The 21,831-nt window shown below is 50.1% G+C and overlaps 8 protein-coding genes across 8 annotated transcripts; 5 read left to right on the top strand and 3 right to left on the bottom strand.

Moving 5' to 3' along the window:
• Positions 1 to 948: 948 nt before the first annotated feature.
• Positions 949 to 3,022, bottom strand: FMAN_12496 (uncharacterized protein; the record flags this gene model as incomplete). Its single annotated transcript, XM_041835042.1, has 4 exons — positions 949 to 1,908; positions 1,958 to 2,251; positions 2,302 to 2,924; positions 2,980 to 3,022. 4 exons carry the CDS (start codon positions 3,020 to 3,022, stop codon positions 949 to 951), a joined length of 1,920 nt encoding a protein of 639 aa, XP_041685245.1.
• A 1,961-nt stretch (positions 3,023 to 4,983) lies between these two features.
• Positions 4,984 to 5,595, top strand: FMAN_12495 (uncharacterized protein; the record flags this gene model as incomplete). Its single annotated transcript, XM_041835040.1, has 1 exon — positions 4,984 to 5,595. The coding sequence occupies one exon, from the start codon at positions 4,984 to 4,986 to the stop codon at positions 5,593 to 5,595; it is 612 nt and encodes a 203-aa protein (XP_041685244.1).
• Positions 5,596 to 6,324: 729 nt separating this feature from the next.
• Positions 6,325 to 7,843, top strand: FMAN_12494 (uncharacterized protein; the record flags this gene model as incomplete). Its single annotated transcript, XM_041835039.1, has 2 exons — positions 6,325 to 7,173; positions 7,223 to 7,843. The coding sequence occupies 2 exons, from the start codon at positions 6,325 to 6,327 to the stop codon at positions 7,841 to 7,843; spliced, it is 1,470 nt and encodes a 489-aa protein (XP_041685243.1).
• A 502-nt stretch (positions 7,844 to 8,345) lies between these two features.
• Positions 8,346 to 9,224, bottom strand: FMAN_12493 (uncharacterized protein; the record flags this gene model as incomplete). Its single annotated transcript, XM_041835038.1, has 1 exon — positions 8,346 to 9,224. One exon carries the CDS (start codon positions 9,222 to 9,224, stop codon positions 8,346 to 8,348), a length of 879 nt encoding a protein of 292 aa, XP_041685242.1.
• Positions 9,225 to 10,460: 1,236 nt separating this feature from the next.
• On the top strand, positions 10,461 to 11,995 carry FMAN_12492 (related to tetracycline resistance proteins; the record flags this gene model as incomplete). The annotated part of the gene is made up of 3 exons (XM_041835037.1): positions 10,461 to 10,667; positions 10,762 to 10,776; positions 10,826 to 11,995. 3 exons carry the CDS (start codon positions 10,461 to 10,463, stop codon positions 11,993 to 11,995), a joined length of 1,392 nt encoding a protein of 463 aa, XP_041685241.1.
• Positions 11,996 to 12,492: 497 nt separating this feature from the next.
• On the top strand, positions 12,493 to 13,818 carry FMAN_12491 (related to human TAFII100 and other WD-40 repeat containing proteins; the record flags this gene model as incomplete). Its single annotated transcript, XM_041835036.1, has 1 exon — positions 12,493 to 13,818. The coding sequence occupies one exon, from the start codon at positions 12,493 to 12,495 to the stop codon at positions 13,816 to 13,818; it is 1,326 nt and encodes a 441-aa protein (XP_041685240.1).
• A 392-nt stretch (positions 13,819 to 14,210) lies between these two features.
• On the bottom strand, positions 14,211 to 17,419 carry FMAN_12490 (putative oxoglutarate dehydrogenase precursor; the record flags this gene model as incomplete). Its single annotated transcript, XM_041835035.1, has 2 exons — positions 14,211 to 14,755; positions 14,809 to 17,419. The coding sequence occupies 2 exons, from the start codon at positions 17,417 to 17,419 to the stop codon at positions 14,211 to 14,213; spliced, it is 3,156 nt and encodes a 1,051-aa protein (XP_041685239.1).
• A 1,983-nt stretch (positions 17,420 to 19,402) lies between these two features.
• On the top strand, positions 19,403 to 21,397 carry FMAN_12489 (uncharacterized protein; the record flags this gene model as incomplete). The annotated part of the gene is made up of 2 exons (XM_041835034.1): positions 19,403 to 19,541; positions 19,605 to 21,397. 2 exons carry the CDS (start codon positions 19,403 to 19,405, stop codon positions 21,395 to 21,397), a joined length of 1,932 nt encoding a protein of 643 aa, XP_041685238.1.
• Between the last annotated feature and the right edge of the window lie 434 nt (positions 21,398 to 21,831).

Here is a 21,831-nt window from a genome sequence, read left to right as displayed (position 1 = left end):
GATGCCATCACGACCACGCGAGCCCGTAGGGGATGATGTCGCTGTGGAAGGTTGCCTACAGTGGTCGGTTGAAAGACATGAAGTCTTTCAACCTCTCAGGACGTGCAGATGGAGGTCAGTGCGCCCGCACTGACAGGTCAGGCGGGGCTACGCGTGACGTCGCCGCGATTGGTCAAATTCAAGTACCTACTGTAGGTACTAACTTTGCCTTACGTACCTAGGTAGCTTACCTTACTACGGAGTACAACGTAAGCTACTACCATATGTAGGTATGACCTTAGGAGCTAACTATCCGGTCTAGCATGATGGAAACGATAGTGATGGATGCTACTGTTATCTTAAATGGGGCTTCTGAGTGCGCGAGAGTAGGAGTGAGAAGTTTGAACAGATCTCAGTTGATTGATCCTGAGGCTGTATAAAACTCAGTACTTTGGCTTTCATACCTACCTACTTACTAAGGTATAGTGATACACCAACTAACTAAGCAACCTATCTAAGACCTGACACTTTAGAAAAAACCAGGACAAAGACTCCTTGTTCTATCTATCAAGTTATGAATCTACCCCCTGGTAGCTTAGTAGGAAAGAGATTTACGGGACAAAAACAAGTAAATCAATACATACTTTGGTTGTTATAATTGTTCTCCAAAAGCCGAGTTCTCGATCACTAATCCCCATGTCTGGGGTTATCAGGTTTTGTTGGCGCTCACGGATATGGATGCAATGGCATAGTTCGCGATTGATTTGCTGAGCTTCTGGTAGGGTAGAGACATGGCCACCTCTCAATCGCTTCGTCGAGAGCTTCATTTCTTTGTAAACGTATGCATTAACTTCAATTGCAGGATCATCTAAAAACTACATGTACATTCGCTAAAGCAATCATTTACATAAAATCAGCGTGTCTTGATAACCTTTTGGGTCAACAGTCTCCATCCCCTCAGTGCTGTACTTACAGCTGTGCCAAAGTAGGTCCCAACTTCTTTGTGCAAAAGGTAGAGAAATATTCGTTCAAAGCATCCACTGTTCCGCTACCTTCTACAAGGCTGACCACGATTGCTACGTATCCGTCAGGTCTGACAACGACCACTCCACCAAGCTCTTCATCAAGGCCCATTTTGGCATGGGCTACAGCCTTCGCCCGAGGGAATCGTGCATCGGACCGGTCATCAGCGTAAACATGGTCCCTATACCGGGCAAGCACTCCAGGCACATCGCGAGAGATTTCGATTTCAGGTCTCTTGGACGAAAAAATCGTAGAGATAGTAAAGAATCGGCTGTGTGGGAGGTGCTTCTCGTGGTATGATACCTTGTCGAGATCGGGCCGCTGATAAGCTGCGTAGAACGACCGCTGGCTACCGAGATGATTGGCGAAATCTTTCAAAGCCTGGCGGGTCTTTGATGGGACACCTGCAAAAACAAACAATCGGAACGCGCCGTTTAAAGGTACTTCCTGCTCCAAATGCACAACGTTGGCGTCAACTACTCTCGTTACATTCGAGTTGATAAAAAGGCGGCCGGTTCGTAGCTTAGTCCCCTTGGGGTGAATCAGTGGAGATTGTGCATTATGTTCTGGTGACCAGTTGAAGACGTTTGGCTTGTAGTAAACACCGTAACCGCTGGTGAACTCGCACGACTCCTTGAAAGCATTGATGAACTCGTTATCTTGGCCATCGTTCTTTCCATGGTTGGCTGACGCTGCCTGGACCTCAGCAGCTGCGGGTGGTCGCTGAGAGAAGAGCTTCGCATATCGGTTATCAAAATCGAGGAGAGACTCAGCGACATGCTTGCGTTCCGTTTCGTATGTCTTGAGGACTTCCCTGCTGGCGAAACCGGATTCAACGGCGTGGATCTTCCAAGCAAGGTTCTGGGCATCAAGGAATGCCGTGTTCATTCCCTGACCGGCCTTGGGCTACGGGTGTGTCAGCGCATGGTGATAATTGGAGCACGAGGGGACTTACACTATGTGTATGGCAAGCATCTCCACCAAGGAAGACTCGCTGGTCCAGTGTGTATCGTTCTGAAATGCCTTGTCCGATAGGATAGACAGAGTACCACTCGACGCGCTCCCACTCAATAGAGTAAGGCTGCAAGATCTTCTTTGCCGATTCTTGCACTTGCTCCTCGGTGGCTGTTCGTCTGGGGTTCCAATCGGGATCTGTAGACGATGCAATCTGGATATAAAGACGGACCATGTTGTCCTCTCGCGGAATAACCATAATGGAGCCGTGCTCACTATGGATGGTACATTTCATCTGAGCGTCGTTAGTAAACCATGAAATAGGGCTTGAGCAGCTCAGCTTACCTTGATATCAGGGAAGTCGGTTTTCACGACACCGTCCATGACACCCCACACATGGGCGATGGGATCCTTGTGGTGAACGGCAATGCCAAGCTGGTTGCGGATAAATGACCTTGCACCCTCGCCACCAAACAGATACTTGGCGTGAATGGTCTCCTGGGCAGTACCATCGACATGCTCCAATTCGACAGTGACGGGGTATTCGGGGTTGGACTTCTCATCGGATGTAAAACCCTTGATTGTCCATGGCCGTTGGACTTGTGCTCCATTTTTCTCGAGGTCGGAGATAAAAACACGCTCGATCAGACCTTGGTGCAACAAGGTTGTGAAAGGGTATCGAGCGTCAATAAAATCAGGGCAGCTGGCCCATGTTCCAGTCCGGGCGATACCCTTTCCTGAAGAAGCTGGATCCCAGAATGCAACTTCATAGACGCGAGCTGGGTGATGAGCCATGATTGCTGACTTTAAACCCATGTTGCGAAGAAGGTCCAGAGAGCGTGGTTGAATGCCATCGGCTCGACCGGTAGGGGTCGGCTCAGCTCTGTTATCGATATGCTTGATCTTGTAACCCCAGCGAGCAAGGCATGTTGCGAGCATGAGGCCGACCGGGCCAGCTCCAACAATGACTAGTGATGTTAGCATTCAATTGGTTGGTATAGGCAACAGCGCCAGACTACTCACCAATGTCATAGTATGGGGAGCGATCGGACTGTGATTGAGACATTGTGGAGAAGAAGGGGCGTGGTTTGGTTAGTTAGGTATCTACTGGTGTGATCAATCTGAGGAAACAAAAGGCAGAGTTGATGGGGGGTCGCATATTATATGCTAAATGCGATAGGCATGATATCCAGAGATGCCGGGGGTCTGGCCGGACATGTAGTAAGCAGAAGTCCGGTGCGACTCAGACCCGAGGGGAATTGACGGCATCAGACTTCGGTACGGGATGTGGAGTGCATATCTGCTCTATGGCGCATTGTTTTTAGATAGACATTCTGGCCGAAATGTTCTGGCCAACGGAAAATATCCGCTTCGTGGTTTGGCGAGACGAAATAATCACTTGTCGTCATGGGTCGAGCTGTCTTGAGTGTGGGGTTTCTGGGGCGAAGAGGAGACCAGGGAATCAAGACTGCCTATTTGGGAAATCGGGAGTTGATTTCGGGAAGCCGCAACCGGGTCCGGCTTTTGTCTCGGTTGCAGGGGCGCCGGGGAACGTTGGAGCCTGTTAAGTATTGGGCCATGGGATGCTGCTAGATCCTAACATATCTTAACTGCACCCGTGGAATAGGTCGCGCTGCAGCGCCCGGGAGTGGGTCCTTCAAATGCCGGGCAGGAGGCCGAGATCTCATTTCTCCAAGATCCAGTCCTATCTGACAATGAACGGTCTGGCGTTAGTGATTGACTGGGGTTATGTTGGATGGAGAAGTGAAGGTCCTAATCCTGTTCTCAATTTACGGCGTGTAAGGAATTCCGCTCGTCATGTTGGACTAGAAATTTTGACTGTGGATGATTCTCCTTAGACAATAGGTAACCTTCATTGGGCGAGTGCATAAGAAGGAGTCGTCCCATTGGCTTGATCGTTTCTTTGCTGGAAAGCACAGCAACCTACATGACACCACCTTTGATACAGAATTGCTTTCATGCCTCACCGAACCATTTTCAGCTTCACCCAAGGTACCTACACATATACCTAACTACCCTAGAGTCTAATGTAGAAGGAACCCTGTCTTTGAACTTCCCTGTCCTGTGCCGAGTATTTGAAAATGGAAGCCGCTACCTATTCTTTCAATAGCCCAGGCGATATATGTATCACGAGCGTCGTTGCACTGGAAGCACAAGCTCAAGATGTCCCTTCCGCTGGGTTGACGGTATCTTTGTTTTGTGCCCTCATTCTTACAACAAATAGAAAAGTTCACATATTGAATGTCGAAACGCGATATATTTTGCGAATTACCCACTTGCGAAGCTTGTAAGCTGCGAATCGGACTTAAACGAACGGTTCTTCAATACCAAGTGATATGGGAATGGGCGATACCACCCAATTCTCTGCCTATCTCGCAAGAGACCGGTCCTTGAACATCACAGATATATTTGATGAAGAGAGTCAGTGTAGGCATGAGATGAACTTGGAACGTTGACTAACAGTGATCCCGCAGAATGCCGCAACGTTCTTGTGAGATATTGCGCCCACATACCTCGCAACTACCAGTACCGTGATGGAATCCGGCTTGTCAGATGCCTGCATAACGACAAAAAAAAAAAAGCTCTCTGACCTGATTTAGGTCTTTCTCGTATTACGAGACCACCTTGGCGATGAGTTCCTTGGATACGCAGGAGGCGTACTCTACGAGATGATCGAAGTCGATTGCCATCATTCGGATGACCCAGGTGCAGCATTTCAGCGTTGGAGACATGATCACTTGAACAGACATGTGGAAAGCCCTCAATTGGACTCATGAAAATGATTAGTTCTGACAAAAGGCGCAGACTGATCTTGAACTCCCTCATGTTCCGCACCTCACAACTGTTACGTCCAATATTATACCGACAACTGCCTTGACAGAGTGGAGAAAAAGCCACCCTCAAAGATATCGCACTCGACTTTCAGACTACTCACCTATAATAGCAAGGTCATCGCTTTACCCAAGCGGTATCGGTATACGAAAGAACTGGATGATAGAACATACGATGTATGTTTCTTCTCGTGACAGTGGTACCCGTGCGTTTCGTCAGCTCAAGGCCAGAGAGTTTCACGAGATGCAGTGGAATCAGAATATGATTCATAAGGGCAGACTGGTCGGTGAAAAGTCAATTGACCTCGGCGAACTACCCAAAAGTAGAGCCACGGAAAAGCATCAGGCACAGACTGAGCGATCTCATCACCGTCGATCACTAAGCTCCAAAATCATCAGCTCGGAGAAGATGAATCAAATTATACATATATTCCGCGTGACAGACAAGGGAAACGGAAAAAACGAGAATAAAAAGCCTGCACTGATCCAAGATGATCATTCCACCATTCTGGCCCACCACGCACTCAAACAGCAGTTCGATGCTTATGTCACGGACTGTGAAATACCCAACGCCAACTTTGCGAGGAAGTTTGGGTTATTCACCAGCGACAGGTCGCTTCCGCCTTTCATAAGAGAACTGCCAGTAGCCGAAGACAAAGCAATGGATATGGTAACTGCCTCGTCAACAAAAGGGGTATTGAACTCCTGGAGGTTCCACGGCCCTTTCACGCCTCAGCTTTGGTTCGACAGTGGCATTGATTACAGATGGAAACACCGCTCTCATTAGTTACAACTGATACTCCTGGCGGTGTTGCAGGGTATATTAAATTGTGACAAGCACATGAGGTGAGCGTCTCCAACAAGCCTTGCTGGAGACTCGCAGATCAATTTGACAGAAAGGTAGCATATGTAAGACTTAAATGAAGCGGTACCAGGCTCCCAAACTCGCGTCAGAGGCTCGCGAGTGTTGCAATGCCGTTGACACTTGTTGCCAGCTGACCACAATTTGCACCCAAGTTTTGGGCTGGCCCAACTGAAGTCTCTGATTCATTCATTCATTTGTTCATCCTGCTCATTTCCTGGTTTTGTTTCCTGGCTTCTGTTCAAATACTTTGCCTGAACCTCGACCGTGATATCACTATCAATCTGTATCACTCGGAGCTACTGTCAAGTAGCTACTGGGATTCGAGATTCTGGGCTCGATGCAACAAGACAGTTCGAACAGAGGGCGCTACTCTGACCCTTCAGCATCTGTATTGACGCCTTTGAGAGGAGACTTCCTGGATATCTCACCAGGATTTGAGTCGCGAGCACGTTCGCTATCTCCGCGCAAGCGTCTTGTCAAACAACCTCTTCATATTCGCATGAACTTGACTGAGAGCCAAGTTGACAAGATTACGGACGCGTATGTCATATGTTTCTATTAATCTCTTTCTCCAATTAATCATTCTGAAGCTTCAGCCATCAAGTCGATAAGAGCCCAAAGAAGACTGCTAAGTTCAAGAAAAAGTCTACAATGACCACTCCAAGAACGACTCCAAGGTCAACACCACGAAAGAATAAACCAAGGCTTCTACAACATGAGGACTCATACGATTGGACTGCTAGAGAAGATGGTCCCTCTGATGTGAATTCTCCAACCTTTTCGGAGCTTATGCCGGGTCGCCATTCGGGCTCTTCCAAAGACTTGTTCTCTGCCAGTTTAGCAGCACGTCGACATATCAACCCGCCTTCTCCGTTGCATCTTGGGAATATACGTCGTAGTGGGGCAGTTCTTCGGCCAGCCGAGATGGAAGATATTCCCGATGCAGTCTCTCCTTTGGGGCAGGGAAGCTTTGAGCGTGGGCCGATCTTCGACGATGATGCCTCTTCGATCTACTCCCCTCAACAAACTGCACGCCCATCACCTCTTCGCCTCAGCCATGCCAGGTCACAATCCAAATTCAATGATACTGGCGAGGGTTCATTCCAAGAGTGGAAAAGGAGCCAAGATTCCTCCATGATCAGGGAGTCGGCAAGCCATCTAGAGGATCTGGTCAATAAGCCTCGACGCTCGAAGAGCTCTGCCGATGGATTGAGACAGGCCCGAGCTGTCGCAATGCACTCTCCACCGATCCCACAAGTCGTAACAGTGGGCTCTGATAGCAGCAACTATCGTCGGACTGTTCAGGACACTCCCGTATTCTCACCACTGCAGTTCTATTTCAGAGGAACAGACTACCCAAGCTCCAAGAAAGGCGAAAAAGTAATGATTGGGGACAACGGGTGGCTCGAACGTCCTGACGGCGGCCCTGATCGAAGCTCAAAGACGCCCCAGAAGAAGACCAGAATTTTGGACAACATCAAGAAACTCGCAAAAGACATGGTATGTTGGTGAGATGCAGCGTCAGATGTTTGTACTAACTCAACTGCAGACGGAGCTTCATTATACCTCTCGTCGGGTGCAATCCGCAATCCGGCCTCGCCCGACATCACAGGTCGCCATCTCACTAAATGCCAGAGAGCAAAGCCTTCTCTACTGCGAACTGGAGTTCAACCTCAGCACTGCATTGAATGACTATATTACGGTGCAACTGGACAAGGGTCGGCTTGTGCCTGACAAGCTCAAGAAGGTAGCAGATGCGTGGCATAACAAGGGCCGACCCAAGGTTGTTGGTTTCCGCTACGACCTGGAGACGCAGCTTGAGCTTATCAACCTCCACGTCGACGATTTTCGCTTCTATGGCCGCCGACAAGCCGACCCTATTGAGATTGGCGGGCTCCTGCACGCCATGAAGGTCAATGCCAGAGCAATGTGCGTCCGGACACTTTGCCAGCCAGATTCTGTGATTGCGAAGCAGTTGGTCGACACCCAATCAACCTTTAAAATGCTTGATGTCCCAGACTATCAGCAGCGCGCGCTTGCTGACATAGCTCAGTTCTTCAAGGTGATCGTGGAGCGAGAGCAGGATGCTCGAGAACACACTGGAGGCACTGGCAGGAACTCCAGCAACCGGGGCGAGCGACGGTGGACAGCGGTTCAGGAAGGGATATGATTCAATGGACTCGTTACTTGTGACGGGTCATGGTTTTGGTCTTAGTTGCTTTCGATTGAGTTGAATTGGTTGGACACCACGTCATCGTGGAGCTGGAGAGTTGCAAACAGGGCAGGTAATTTCTGCGGTAATCGTTATCATGGCGTGCGAATACATTGTAAAATCGATACGAGAAGTAACCCCAGAATTCGTCAAAAAGGACTCTCATAGGTACACGGGACTAATGCATGACACCGTAAGCACTTTAGAAGCCGAACAGTATCGAATGTATATCCAAGAGGCGCCAAGTCATAACTCATGAGATCTCCAGAAGTTAACATCCAGACTGATGTTTCTGCCTATGGTAATGGAAAAACACTTCTAATACCGCTCGCGATTTTTAAACATCACTGAAAACAAACCAAGAGAAGAAGAAACCAAGAAGAACATAATCAAAAGAAATATTGTCGTTAGATCATTGTGAAGCAGTAATAGGTTGTCGAGGGGTAAAAAGAAAGGCCGACTATTGGCGATAGCGGTAGTTGTCCTCGCTTCTACGTCGCCTAGGTTCTCGATCTTCGTATCGCGGATCGTCGTAGACGAAGTCATAATCATCATCATCGTTTTGGGGTAGTGCCCTGCCGCGATCATACCGGTCGCGGTCACGATCACGATCGCGGCGGTCGTCCTCTCTATCACGGTCACTGGATCTCCGTTGCTCGTAGCGGGGCATCTCCTGCTCGCGCACGTAGCTACGCTCACGCTCCCAGTCGAGTTGGCGTCGTCGGTCTCGCTCCCTCGAATCCTCAACCCTGTTGGCGAGAGCATTGGCTCCTAGGCCACCAGCGACAGCGCCTAGAATGGTGGAAACGAGACGAGTTCGGTCCTCATTCTCGTCTTCGTAACCTCGGGTCTTGTGCTTGCGGCGTGTTGCAGCTTCAGTCGCCTCGCGAGCGACAAGGCCACCAACGACAGCTCCCAAAATACCGGCGCCGATGCCGCCGGCGGAATGAGAGAAGTTCTCATCAACAACATTCCGAGCACGGGAGATGGGACTTTGTGAGCGGTTTCGCGAGCTCCGTCTGTCATCATAGTCTTCGTCATCCGAGGGAGGACGGAAACGAGAGCGGCTGCGTCGAACCATGGTGGTGTTTGGTGGGACAGATCGTGGGCGGTTTTGTGACTCGGGGGGCTCGAGGGTCATGCGCTCCCGCGGAGGAGGAGGCATGCCGCCGTAGTAAGGATCATCAAGACGGGAGGTTGAGGCATAAGGAGGAGCGCCAGGAGGGGGAGGAGGAGCGCCTTGTTGCTGAGACCCCGGGGCACCACCGGAATAGTTGTCGGGAGAAAAGTCACGTCGGCGACGAGAGTACTCTTCGTACTCGTAGTAGTCTTTTGACATCGTAGGTATGGGGGAATATACAAGCAAGTGTAAAGCAACGCAGGATGAGACGGTTGGTTCTGGTGTTAGACAGGTAGGCGAGAGGAGGGGAAGTTGGAAACTTATATTATGTGGCTGATGATGAGGTGGACAAAAGTGAAGAGACACCCTAACTCAACGGATGGATGTCAGCCTTATGAGTACAAATACACGCCCTGTAGCTGCGTGGAAGACTACATAGCCTACCTTAGGTAGGTAGGTAGGTAGGTAGCTGAGTTGTAAGAGCTGGAGTGGCGAGAGGCGCAGCAGCAGTTTGGTCTAGATACCTACTTTACTTAGGTAAGTAAATACCCATGTAAGTGTCTAGGTAACGTTTGGGGGATGTACTCCGTAAGTGGTGTGTGTTATCGAAGGGGATACAATGACGTTTGTAAAAGACCCCGCTCGTGGCGTAGCATTTCATCTCATGACTTAGTAGTAGGCACCTTAGTAGGTACCTAGGTAGGGACCTATGTTGCACAGCCTCATTCAACACGTGCATTGGGGGTACCTACTAGGTACCTTATGATGAAGAATTCTCCGAGGTTCCCTTTTCTCTTCAGCTGTTCCATTTGGCGACCCCAAACCATATCCAATAAAATCCAACTGGTCCAGGGGAGGCCGAGTCGAAGTTGACCTCACCGTTGTCATTAGCCATGAAAGTCACAGAGTCCGGGCACAGTGATCTCATCACAATTATCCAACATAAGATACCTATACTCTGGAATTGAGAGTCTTGCTTGTGATGTATGAGCTCTGGTGTCTCTACACAATGCCCGACTATCACCCACAGATAATAGACAGAACTGGTTCCGCTGATGTTACTGTGTGGTCGACTTGGAAATGAATCACCAGATCCAATGGTGTTTTTAAGACTTCAAATCAGACTCAAACATATGTAATAGGGACCTAGGCGGCAGCATGTTTCGGCTACCGTCCCGTTATCCCGCCCGGTTTTCCAGCACCTTATTATTAGCCAATCTTTGATATTGGATGCTCTCTAGGTATGGATCTCTCATGCTGTAGACTAGGTACTGTACCCGAACGGCTCCATGCGGTAAATGCATTGTTCATTCTAGCGAGAAATTTACCCGACCTTATATAGTAGCGCCGTGTATATGCGGTCTTGTGCGAAGAGACTTCGTATCTCTTCCTACAAACGTATCTATACTACAAAATCAATAAGGAAAAACATTCAAGGTTATTATCGATCCTTCAATGAACCCGAACTCGAAATCTTGCCAGATAGAGCAAAGTCAACAACGAAATCATGACGACGACTTAGAAGAGAAGTTGGGCTCTGTGGAGGCCGTGCAGCAGCCCGAAACGAGAACCAACGACAGCGGAGAATCGATCAATGAGCTTGAGCATTGGAACAACCCTCGAGTAAACTTGTATCGTTACTTGAATGACGCATCTCTAGGGGTAAGTCAAGTTACTGCCTCTGTCAAGCCTGGGGCTTCGTTGATTGACTGACTCGGTCTACTAACTAACTACCTACCTACCTATCTACCTACAGGCTCTGCTGCCATACGTGCGTATGTTCTACTGAATCATCTACTACTCGTTTCTAATGTGAATAGATCGAGACATACTATGGCATCAACTACACCACCGTCTCTACTCTCTTTCTCGTACCCGTAGCTGGTTATGTAGTCGCTGCACTCACCAATAACTGGATACACTACACCCTAGGTCAACGAGGCGTTGCGGTTCTTGGGCCTCTCTGTCGCCTCATCGCCTACATTCCTGTGGCACTTCACCCTCCATTTCCAGCGCTACCCTGTGTGATGCTGTTTACTGGTTTCGGTAACGGTATCCAAGATAGTGGCTACAATGCCTGGATTGGCAACATGCACAGAGCCAACGAGCTCTTGGGTTTCCTCCACGGTGCCTATGGCCTCGGCGGTACCATTGGCCCTCTGATCGCGTCTGCCATGGTAACTGAGGGAAAACTGAACTGGCACACCTTCTACTATATCATGATAGGACTTGCTGTGGTTGAACTTGTTGTCGGAACTGCCGCGTTCTGGGGTGCAACCGGCCAAGTGTATCGACAGCGAGTTCGCTACGACGAAGCTAAAGAGCGTACAACAACACGCATGGCACTCAAGAAGCCCATCACCTGGATAGTTGCCGTCTTCCTCCTGGGATATGTTGCGACTGAGGTTAGCTTGGGGGGTTGGATTGTCACTTTTATGCTTCGAGTACGACGTGCCAAACCTTTTCTTGCTGGCTTGATAGTGACCCTGTTCTGGCTCGGGCTGACATTGGGTCGAGTTGTTTTGGGCTTCGTCACAGAGAGGACTGGTGAGAAGACGGCTATCACGGTCTATCTCGTGCTCTCCATAGGGTTGGAACTACTGTACTGGCTTGTCCCCAACTTTGTCGCCTCTGTCATCTTCGTCATACTTCTTGGGTTCTTCCTGGGGCCTCTGTTCCCTGCTGCCATGGTTGCTGCAACCAAGTTACTTCCGGCTGATTATCACGTCAGTGCCATCGGGTTCGCGGCTGCGGTCGGAGGAGGTGGTGCAGCTGTGGGACCATTCGCGGTCGGTGCAATTGCGCAAAAGACCGGAGTTCAAGTTCTACAGCCTATAATAGTCGGGCTCCTTGGTGCTATCACTCTGATATGGCTTCTCCTTCCAGGAGGGTTCAGAAAGGGAGGTCTCGAAAGGGCAAGGGAGCAGAACTTGAGACCTGGAGGTGATGTGAAGGAGGCTTGGTTGTGGGTCAAGTCAAAGGTGGCTTAGATGCTGTAAATACAGCAGATCTATGTACATACCTATCTGTTCTATCTGCTCAATTTGTAAAAATTGGTGCGGTAATTATTTGCTTCTTTTATGCGACCTGTTTATCGTAGTATGTAGTGGAGGTAGGTAGGTACCTAAGTACCTTAGGTATGTGAGTCTCTGTATTTAGCTTAGTACCTTACCTAGATCCATGCTCAGTACGTCACCGGTTCAATGGAGGGGTTCTCGCTAGTACCCAGGTACTAATCTACTAACGTTATAGGTAAGGTACCTAGGTGGTACTTATCTTATCACTCAACCCCCATCCATCCACCCATCACATTATGAACTTTTTGATCTAAGGAGGGGAAATGTTCAAATGAACAGTTGAACTTCACCACCTCGACTCTTTCTTGGTTATTACCTAAATAGCCTAATCCAGCTAGAAACACTCTCAAACACTACAGTCCCCTTAGTTCGTCGTCGATTGCTCTCTCGCCCTCGCGGCTCCGTCCATCATGGCGCCGACTTCGGCCTCCATCACTGCCCTCACGCCCCTCAAACCTGACCTTCACGAACGCGCCTGGGCCTCGGTTCCTCACCCAACTCTTCCTCTGATCGCAACCGCTCACGGAAAGGCCGTCACTGTGTTTTCTCTCTCGACTGCTTCGGCCCACAGCGTCCTTACCGGAGGCCACACCCGCTCCGTCCGCTCCGTCGCATGGAAGCCCCATCTGCGCCCCGGCAACCTATGTCTCGTCACTGGCAGTTTTGACTCTACGGCTGGAATATGGCGCTGGGAGGGCCAAGAACAGAACGATGGAGGATTGGAGGTTGAGGTCACGGCGCAGAGCGTGCGGAGGAGAAACAATGATGATAGCGACGATGATGGCGATGCTACCAGCAAAGAGTGGGAGTTTACGCTTGTGCTCGAGGGTCACGACTCGGAGATCAAGTCTTGCGCTTTCAGCCCCTCGGGTTCTTATCTCGCTACCTGCTCGCGCGACAAGTCAGTCTGGATATGGGAGGATATCGGCGGATCTGAGGAAGATGACGAGTGGGAGACTATCGCTGTGCTTAACGAACACGAGGGCGATGTCAAGGCTGTTGCTTGGTGTCCCGACGTCCCTGGCCGCAACGCTCGACGCAGCTACTCTGCCGACGTGCTAGCCAGTGCAAGTTATGACAACACAGTGCGCATCTGGCGAGAAGATGGCGATGCGGAATGGGTTTGTGTTGCTGTTCTTGAGGGTCACGAGGGCACTGTCTGGGGGCTTCAATGGGAGCCACGACCCCGGGAGGGAGATCGCTTCCCGCGACTCTTGACATTTTCTGCCGATAACACTATCAGGGTGTGGACATTGGAGCAAGACGATGAGGCGGAGGAGAATAGTACGGGAGGTGGTGCCGGTGCTCTTGGTGGAATCCCCAATACTATGCGGAGATCTCTACGAGAGGAGTGGACATGCAAATCTGTCTTACCCAAGGTGCACACCCGCGATATCTATTCTGTGACATGGAGTGCACAGACAGGGCTCGTTGGGAGTACTGGCAGCGATGGGATCGTTGCGCTTTACGCCGAGGACTCAGAGCAACATGTCACGACACCCGACACCCAAGACCAAACCATGGGTAATACTGAGGAGAGCAAGCAACAGCAGACGAATTGGAGACTCCTATCTTCGCGACCCGGAGCTCATGGACCCTTCGAGGTTAATCATATTACTTGGTGCCGGAGATACGATGCCGGCTCGGAGCGGCGCGGGGAAGAGGAGATGCTAGTTACAACGGGCGATGACGGGATCGTACGGCCGTGGCAGGTTGAGATTGACGCGCCAAGGTAGCATTGCATCTTGTTGAAATAACACATACAACCGAAAATAAACTCCCTCACTTCCACTTTGAACCACATGTGAATATCAGTAGGTTAGATAGATGTATCGTCTACGCAATGCCAGATGAAGAAAATGAAACGACCCGTCAGGTGCTCTGAACACTTAAACAGTAAAAAGAAATCATGCTATGTCGTTCCCAAGCCCATGCCAATGTAGGGCAAGAATGTCCTTCGTATAGGAGGTATGATACAAGTGGTTAACATGAGAAGCTCAACTGCTCCCCAGATCCAGTGGCTTTTATAAATTCTTGCCTCCCAAACGATTAGTGGCCATACAATTGCCATACCATACTATCCATATTGTAATCCCCCATTAAACCTGTTCCTTCAGTTTTCGTTCGCTTACTCGCCCTTGAGCTTGTCCTGCTTAACAGTGAAAGCCATCTCGAGGAGTTCGCGCTCCTCCTTCATGTGAACTTGCTTGAGACCAGTGGCGACGGAAGCACTGGGGTTTCGGCCAGCGTACATGACGTGCTTGCGGGTGTGGTGCTCAGTGTTGTTGAGCAGAGTCTCGATACGAGGCTGAGTGAAGCTCCAGGCACCGGCGTTAAGAGGCTCCTCTTGGCACCAGACGATGGTCTTGGCGTTGGGGTATTGGTCAAGGTTCTCCTTGAGTTGTTGCCAAGGGAAGGGGTTAAGCTGCTCAATGCGAGTGATGGCGACATTGTCCAAGTTGTTCTCGGATCGGTGCTTGTGAAGGGCAGCCCAGACCTGACCGCTGCAGAGAATAACGCGCTCAATCTCCTCAGGAGCCTTGATGGCACCAGTCTCATGCTCAGGATCAGGGATAATCCACTGAAAGCCAGCGTTCTCGCCAGTGAACTCCTCAATGTTACTACGAGCCAGAGGGTGACGGAGAAGAGACTTGGAGAAGAAGATGACGAGGGCTGCAGACAAGTTAGCACCTGTAGAAAACAGAAGAAATATTCCTTTTACTTACGCTTGCGGTACTGGCGGTGCATCTGGCGGCGGAGAATATGGAACAAGTTGGCTGGAGACGTCATGTAGGCGATCTGCATGTTGCAGTCCTGGTGTTGACGGACAAGCTTCTCACCAGTGGGGAAATCACGGGGATCCTCATTGCTGAGCTGAAGGTATCGCTCCAGACGTCCAGAAGAGTGCTCGGGACCCTGACCATCGTAACCGTGGGGAAGAGACATGACAAGGCCGGTTCGCTGCATCCACTTGACCTCACCAGAAGCGATAAACTGGTCGATGATACATTGAGCGTTGTTGGCAAAGTCACCGAACTGGGCCTCCCACATGACAAGGGCGTGGGGCGAGGACAACGAGTAACCATACTCAAAGCCCAAGGCACCAAACTCACTAAGGGAAGAGTTCGAGATGACGAACTTGCCCTGGTCTTGACTCAGGTGCTGAAGGGGAGTGTAGGTATCCTCGGTCTCCTGGTCGTGGAAGACAGCGTGTCGCTGAGAGAAGGTGCCACGCTCCACATCCTGACCGGAGACACGGACGTGGTAACCCTCAGTAACGAGAGAACCAAAGGCTAGAGCCTCGGCAGTAGGGAAATCGATGTTCTTGCCCTCAACAACAGACTTGGTTCGGTTGGCAAGAATGCGCTTCAAGTTGCGGTGAACGTGGAAACCCTCGGGAGTGCTTCCAATGACGGTACCGATATGCTCGAGTGTAGTGCTCTTGACGCTTGTCTCGTTAGTAGCCAAAACTTCGGTGGCCAGCTCCTTGGGAGACTTAAAGCCGTTCCAAGCAGAGGTGGTCCACTCCTTGGAGGTAGGAGTGTAGTCCTTGGACTTGGTGAAGCTCTCCTCGAGCATGCCCCAGACCCATTGCTTGTGCTCGTCGACATCCGCCTTGGAGAAAGAGCCTTCCTCGATGAGCTTGTTGACGTAGATGTCGATTTGAGGCTCCTTCTCAGTGATGCGCTTGTACATGAGCGGTTGGGTGAAGGAAGGCTGGTCGGTCTCGTTGTGTCCGTACTTTCGGTAGCAGTTGAGGTCAATGACAACATCGTGCTGGAACTCGGCGCGCCAATCGGCAGCAAGCTGACAGACAAAGTTGACAGCCTCGACATCATCAGCGTTAACGTGGAAAACGGGTGCGTCGATAGCCTTGGCAATATCGGTACAGTAGGCGGTAGATCGGGCGAATCGAGGATCGGTGGTGAAACCAATCTGGTTGTTGACGACGAGGTGAATGGTACCACCGGTAGAAAAGGCGGGGAGAGAGTGGAAGCCGAGACACTCGTAGACGATACCCTGGGCAGCAAAGGCGGCATCACCGTGAAGGAGAACACTCATGGCGGTGCGGTGAGTCTTCTCATCGTTGTTGTAGTGCTGGATAGCGCGGGTCTTGCCCAAGACGACGGGATCCTCAGCCTCAAGATGTGAAGGGTTGGCGACCAGAGAAAGCTGAACACGCTTGCCGGAGGGAGTGGGACGCTCAAAGTTCATACCGAGATGGTACTTGACGTCACCAGATCCCTCATCCTCGGCACCGTTTGTACCAGCGAACTCGCTGAAAATAGACTCATTGGGCTTTCGGACGACGTTGGAGAGAACATTCAGACGACCACGGTGAGGCATACCGATGACGATGTCCTTGACACCATAGTCGACACTGCGGTCAATGAGAGCCTTCATACCAGGGACAAGGGTCTCACAGCCCTCGAGACCGAATCGCTTGTCGTTGGGGTACTTGGTGGCCAGGAAAGACTCGAAGCTGGAACTCCAGATAAGTCGGTCAAGAACACGGCGCTTCTCGTCGACAGAGTACTTGAAAGGGGTAGGGACCTCAAGACGTTCACGGAGCCAATCGCACTTGTCACGGTCAGGAATATGAATAAACTCAACACCAAACGAACCGCAGTAGATTCTCTCGCAAGCATCGATAATCTCACGGAGAGTCATCTTCTCGCGGCCATCACGCTTGAAGCGAGGTAGGATACCAGGGCCGAGGGTGTACTCGGTGTCCATGTCCTTCTCGGTGAAACCATAGTGCTCGAGAGTCAATTCCTTGGGCTTGATATTGGAGAAGCCCTTGGCGTCGTTGGTACCTCGAATACCGAGAGGATCAATCTTTGCAGTATGATGACCGCGAGATTGGTAAGCCCTGACGAGAAGCTGAACCTTGAGATGGTTGGTGACATCGGAACCATCCTCCATGGCCAGGTTACCAGCAAGGCGAGGGACGCCACCAGTCATGTTTGGGACCAGGTTAGGAGGAGGCTGGAAAGCTTGAGAGATGGGCATCTCGCCGCTCTCCATATTCTTGAAGTAGATCTGCCAAGAGACATGGACACTCTCAGGATCTTGCCTCCACTGCATGTACATCTCATCGATGTAGCTAGCGGTGCTTCCGGAGAGGAAGTTATCGTTAGGATCGGGAGGCGCCGAAGTTGCGCTGGTCGCATAGTTGCGACGAGCAGCAACGGCCAGAGGGCGACGGGAGGCGGCGAGCTTCCATGATGATGTACGGGCCGAGAGGGTCGAGATAGAGGCGGTAGACGAGGCAGCAGAGCATCGAGCACCGCGAAGGAGCTGCGAGCTAGCTCTGCAGAGCGAATTCCTCAACATGATGCGTTTGTGATTGTGTATGTGGAGGAACTGAACAGGTATAGGGAGGTAAAAAGGAACTAGAGGATATGAATGAGAAGCATCCCTCGACGAACTTGATCACGACACGAAGGAGCGGCGGAGTAAGTCAACAAAGGGTTCCCCGTGAAGACTGAGGAGAAAGGAATTGGACCGAATTGATGGATGGATAAGGTGGATATGTAAGTAAGTAGTTGGGAGGGACACGGGAAGAACAAGTAGATGACGGGAAGAAATTGTTTTAGGTATGAGCACCGCTGGAGCTCAAGTCGCTAGGTACCGTACGTACCTGGCCTGGCCTGGCCTTTGATGTCCTTCTGTTGGTAAAAATGCTATGACGCCCCCGGCAAACCCGGTTCTGGCCGCCAGTGATTGGGGTTCTCATTGGCTAGGGGCTCCCGTAGCGGTTCGGTCACCGAGAAAACTCCGTGCGACACACGGTGCAGGTCAGGCAGTGTTGGAGGTTTTCATGGGGAGAATTAGGTAAAATCCAAGGTGAAAGGTGACCGGCCTTGATTGTCCGGAAACCCACATGACACACTGTTTTGGAGGTCATCGTGGACTTTTGCGGGAGCTGTCATTGGGGCACCTTGAATATTTTTGGGGCTTTGGGTCACTTTTCGGAGACTTGAGGCTTCTTTACCGAGGATCACTGTGATGCTTGAGCAAGGAGAGAATGATTTCCGGAAACGCTGTACCGTTCAGCGTTCACCTCCATGACACCCGTTGAGCCGGGCCATCGCTTGTAATACTTCCCCACGATTTTGGGGCATTTGTTTTTCAATGCCGACCAATTCATGATGATGGCTTCGTGCTTATAGTCTAGGGGGGTTGAATAAAACCTGGTGGTGCATTTGTGGAAATAGGGAGATCCGCCTCACACGGTCTAGCCTAGGGGGAAAATTGTGTCAGGATAACAAGCTGGTCAAAACATGGAGTGAACCGGGGCGCACAGGAAGGGAACTGAGATTGCGGAGTATATTTACCTCGATGAAGTTTTAGTTACGTGGTTCAAACAGGGTCAATAGCCGACGCCACAACGGTCGAGTTTGTGTTGGGACAGTATTTACTGTGCTGTACTGTATTGTAGGCATGTTCATGCATTCATCATCTCATGCATTTCAGGTTTTGGAGAGCGTTTTGAATGCGTCAAGGGTTGAGACACGAAAAAAATAGGCAGTTTGAATGAGGATTCACCAGCCACATTCAAACATTTACTACCTACTCATGTACCTACTAACCTACTAAGTTGGAGAAGCTGAGTGTCCCATGCGCGTCCAACCAAAGCTCTCTAACGCATGCGGATCAGATACAGCGTCAATTCTACTGTACATACATACATGTTCTGACCCCTGGTTGTTTCTTCATGCTCCGTGTTTGTTTTGGTACAGCCCAAGTTTTCACTACTAACTAATTATAATTTAACATTGGAGGATTCATAGCTAGAGGCTTATTGCCTATAGATTACGTAGTACTTGACCATTGATAACCACCAGATAGATGGTCACCAAGTTGATACCTTAGGGTGGTATGGTCCAGTAAACAGGTTGGAGTCGGCATAAGATGTGCTAAAACTGAGAAAACAGCAAGCAACTCCACATACTTTTTACGCCGTCACCTGGTAAATTGATTGGCTTGATGATGACCTCGATGTAATGGTGCAGTCGCATATGAAGTTTGAAGAAAGCAATCATCATAGGTATTCCAAATGAAGCCTCCTGCTGTTCAACTCTACTAACTTTTGTCCTGAGGTAGACTACTACTCCGTGTGTTAGATGATATTGAATGCTTGCTGCCTTAGGTAATCATGAAATCAGTGGTCGCAAGTGGGTCTTGAGTGAACAAAGCACTGAAGAGCAGGCATCCAATCCAATCTGATAAAGTGGCTGGAAGCGTCTTCTCAATCGCGAGATAGATATCCGTACCTATCGAACTGTCGCATTAACAAAATATCCCATCGTCGATATGGCGATCCCAGTGGGACGTACCCTTTTCAAAAAGAAGGAGGGCATTCTGACTCTCACAAGTGACCATCAGCTGGTCACTTGGACTCCTAATTCAGGAGGCCCTGCCACAGTCTCACTAAACATCAATAACATCACCAGTAAGCTGAGACGCAGTTTTCGTCCCGTGGTTCGATTCCATTATTGACATGAATTCGCGCCAGACCTCCAGCAGACCCCAGATTCTTCACCAAAGGTTATGCTCAAAATCTTTGAAAAGGTTGGAGACGCAGAGCCTGCTACATATCTCTTCCACTTCAACACCGCCGAGGCCAAGGATGAGGCAAAGGCTGTCAAAGATCTGTTATCCAGCCTGTTAGCTTCTACGCGCGGCAACGATGCTTCTGTTCAGAAACCATCCGGCGCAATCGGCGGCTCTTCAACGCCAAACCCAGGCACTGGTAGTGGTTCCGCATCCATGGCCTTCGCCAGCGCTGTCAACTCACAGAATGCTTCATCCTCGCGGTGGTTCGATGATTCGCAGCTCAAGAGCGACATCGAATTGCAACAGTCGCTGATGAGAAAAGACACAAGTCTGCATCAAACATACGTTGAAGCAATGCAGACCAAGCCCGACTCCTTGTCAGGAGCCGCCTTTAATTCACAGTTCTGGTCAACCCGGACAAATCTTCTCCGAGCCCATGCTATTGAAATAAACCAGAAGAAAGGAGCCTATAATGTTCTCTCAACTGTCAAACCCAAGACTGTTGATGGCGAACTAAAGTTAAATATCAGCGTAGAGCAGGTGCAGATGATATTCGCACAACATCCTCTGATCAAACGTGTATACAACGAGAATGTCCCCAAAATATCTGAAGCGGACTTCTGGTCCCGTTTCTTCCTCAGCAGACTTTCCAAAAAGCTACGCGGCGAGCGAGTCGCTGAGAACGACCCCAATGACCCTTTGTTCGACAAATATGACCCTGCTGAGAATACAGTTGCTTTTCAGAGCAAAATCATGGCAAACCAAGTACCGCATTTCATCGACATCGAGGCCAACGAAGAGAATCAAGGAGGCTTCAAAAGTGGAAACGCGAAGGATGTCGAGATGCGTCCTAGGGCCAATATACCAATTGTGAAGACCCTCAATAGTCTCAGTGAGAAGATCATGGCCAACGTTGCACCTTCTGATGTCAACACTGATGATCCCGATGGCGGTTACAACACTTATGTCCAGCTGGCTTTGCGTGATCTGAAGGGCGACGCGAAGGAGCATCGTATTATGCTCAACGTGAAAGAACAGAACAAGTTCTTTTCAAAACATGACTCTGCCCCCTCGAAACAAGCTGCGATTTTCGACAGACAAGTTCCTAGTGAAGTTCTGTTCGAGATAGTGGGAGACCTTGAGACTCTTGAGAGCGATGGTGCTGGCGGAATAAATATACAGGCAGCAATGGGATTTGATGAAGAGAGCGAAAGTGACGAAGACATTCCCAAACGGCCACATGTTGGATCACGATTCGCTCTCTTAGCTGCTGATAAGGACATCATGAAGGGCGTACGCCAGCAACGCGCTCAAAAATATGGCCACGAGACGGATGCCGCTGAGCCCATGGGGCTCCCTGTTGAGATTTCCCGCAAGTGCAGCCTTACCCACGCAACGACCATCGAGTTTCTGCATCAATTCTGGAACGCATTCCTCTCAGGAGACCCGGACCGCGCTGGTGAGTTACAGTACCTGGCCGAGTCTCTCGGCCGCTCACTGGCACGTATCAACGCCGTTGCAGAGGAAGCCGACAAGGAACGCGAGGAAATCATTCGCAATCGGAAGAAAGAGATCCGAGATCATTTCCAGCGGACCGGCAAGAAGATTAGATGGCGATCAGACAATGTCGGAGGCGGCAAAGCTGCCGTGATTGCTTTGATGCAGCCAACTATGAATGCTTTGGAGAAGGCTCAAGCCGACTACTCGAGGGCTCTCGCAGCAGAAGGAATACAGATATCGACTGAAGCATGATCCTTCTAAACCCGTTTCAGTTAACATAATGAGCTTAGGGGAGAAAGCATGGCGGATCGGTGAAATATAAAAGGTATTTGCAAAGCATTTACCCTAAATCATCGAGGATTGTCGTAAAGTGATGTTTTGGTCACTATAGTCACCGTTGATATCCTCGATCCAATTTCTACTTGGGCTTCTATGTCCGCTCCCACCATGATCTAAGTTTAGCCAGTAATTGCTTCAAACTAATGACACATTAGGCGTGTCTTTGTGGAGGTGCCTTGGCCAATTTTATGGATTTCAAATGTTTCGTTGCCATGGATCGCCTCAAAGAGCGTCAGGGCCAGTGATGTTGCTCATTTTCATCACGGCAGCCCGAGTTGGACTATCAGTGTTGAAGGCTAGATAGGCCAAATGAGACTCGTTTTGCAGTCATCTGAAGGGTTGCAGTC

The sequence above is a fragment of the Fusarium mangiferae genome (assembly GCF_900044065.1).
Source record: "Fusarium mangiferae strain MRC7560 genome assembly, contig: FMAN_scaffold009, whole genome shotgun sequence".
Classification (NCBI taxonomy): domain Eukaryota; kingdom Fungi; phylum Ascomycota; class Sordariomycetes; order Hypocreales; family Nectriaceae; genus Fusarium; species Fusarium mangiferae.
This window is presented reverse-complemented; position numbering and strand designations above follow the sequence as displayed.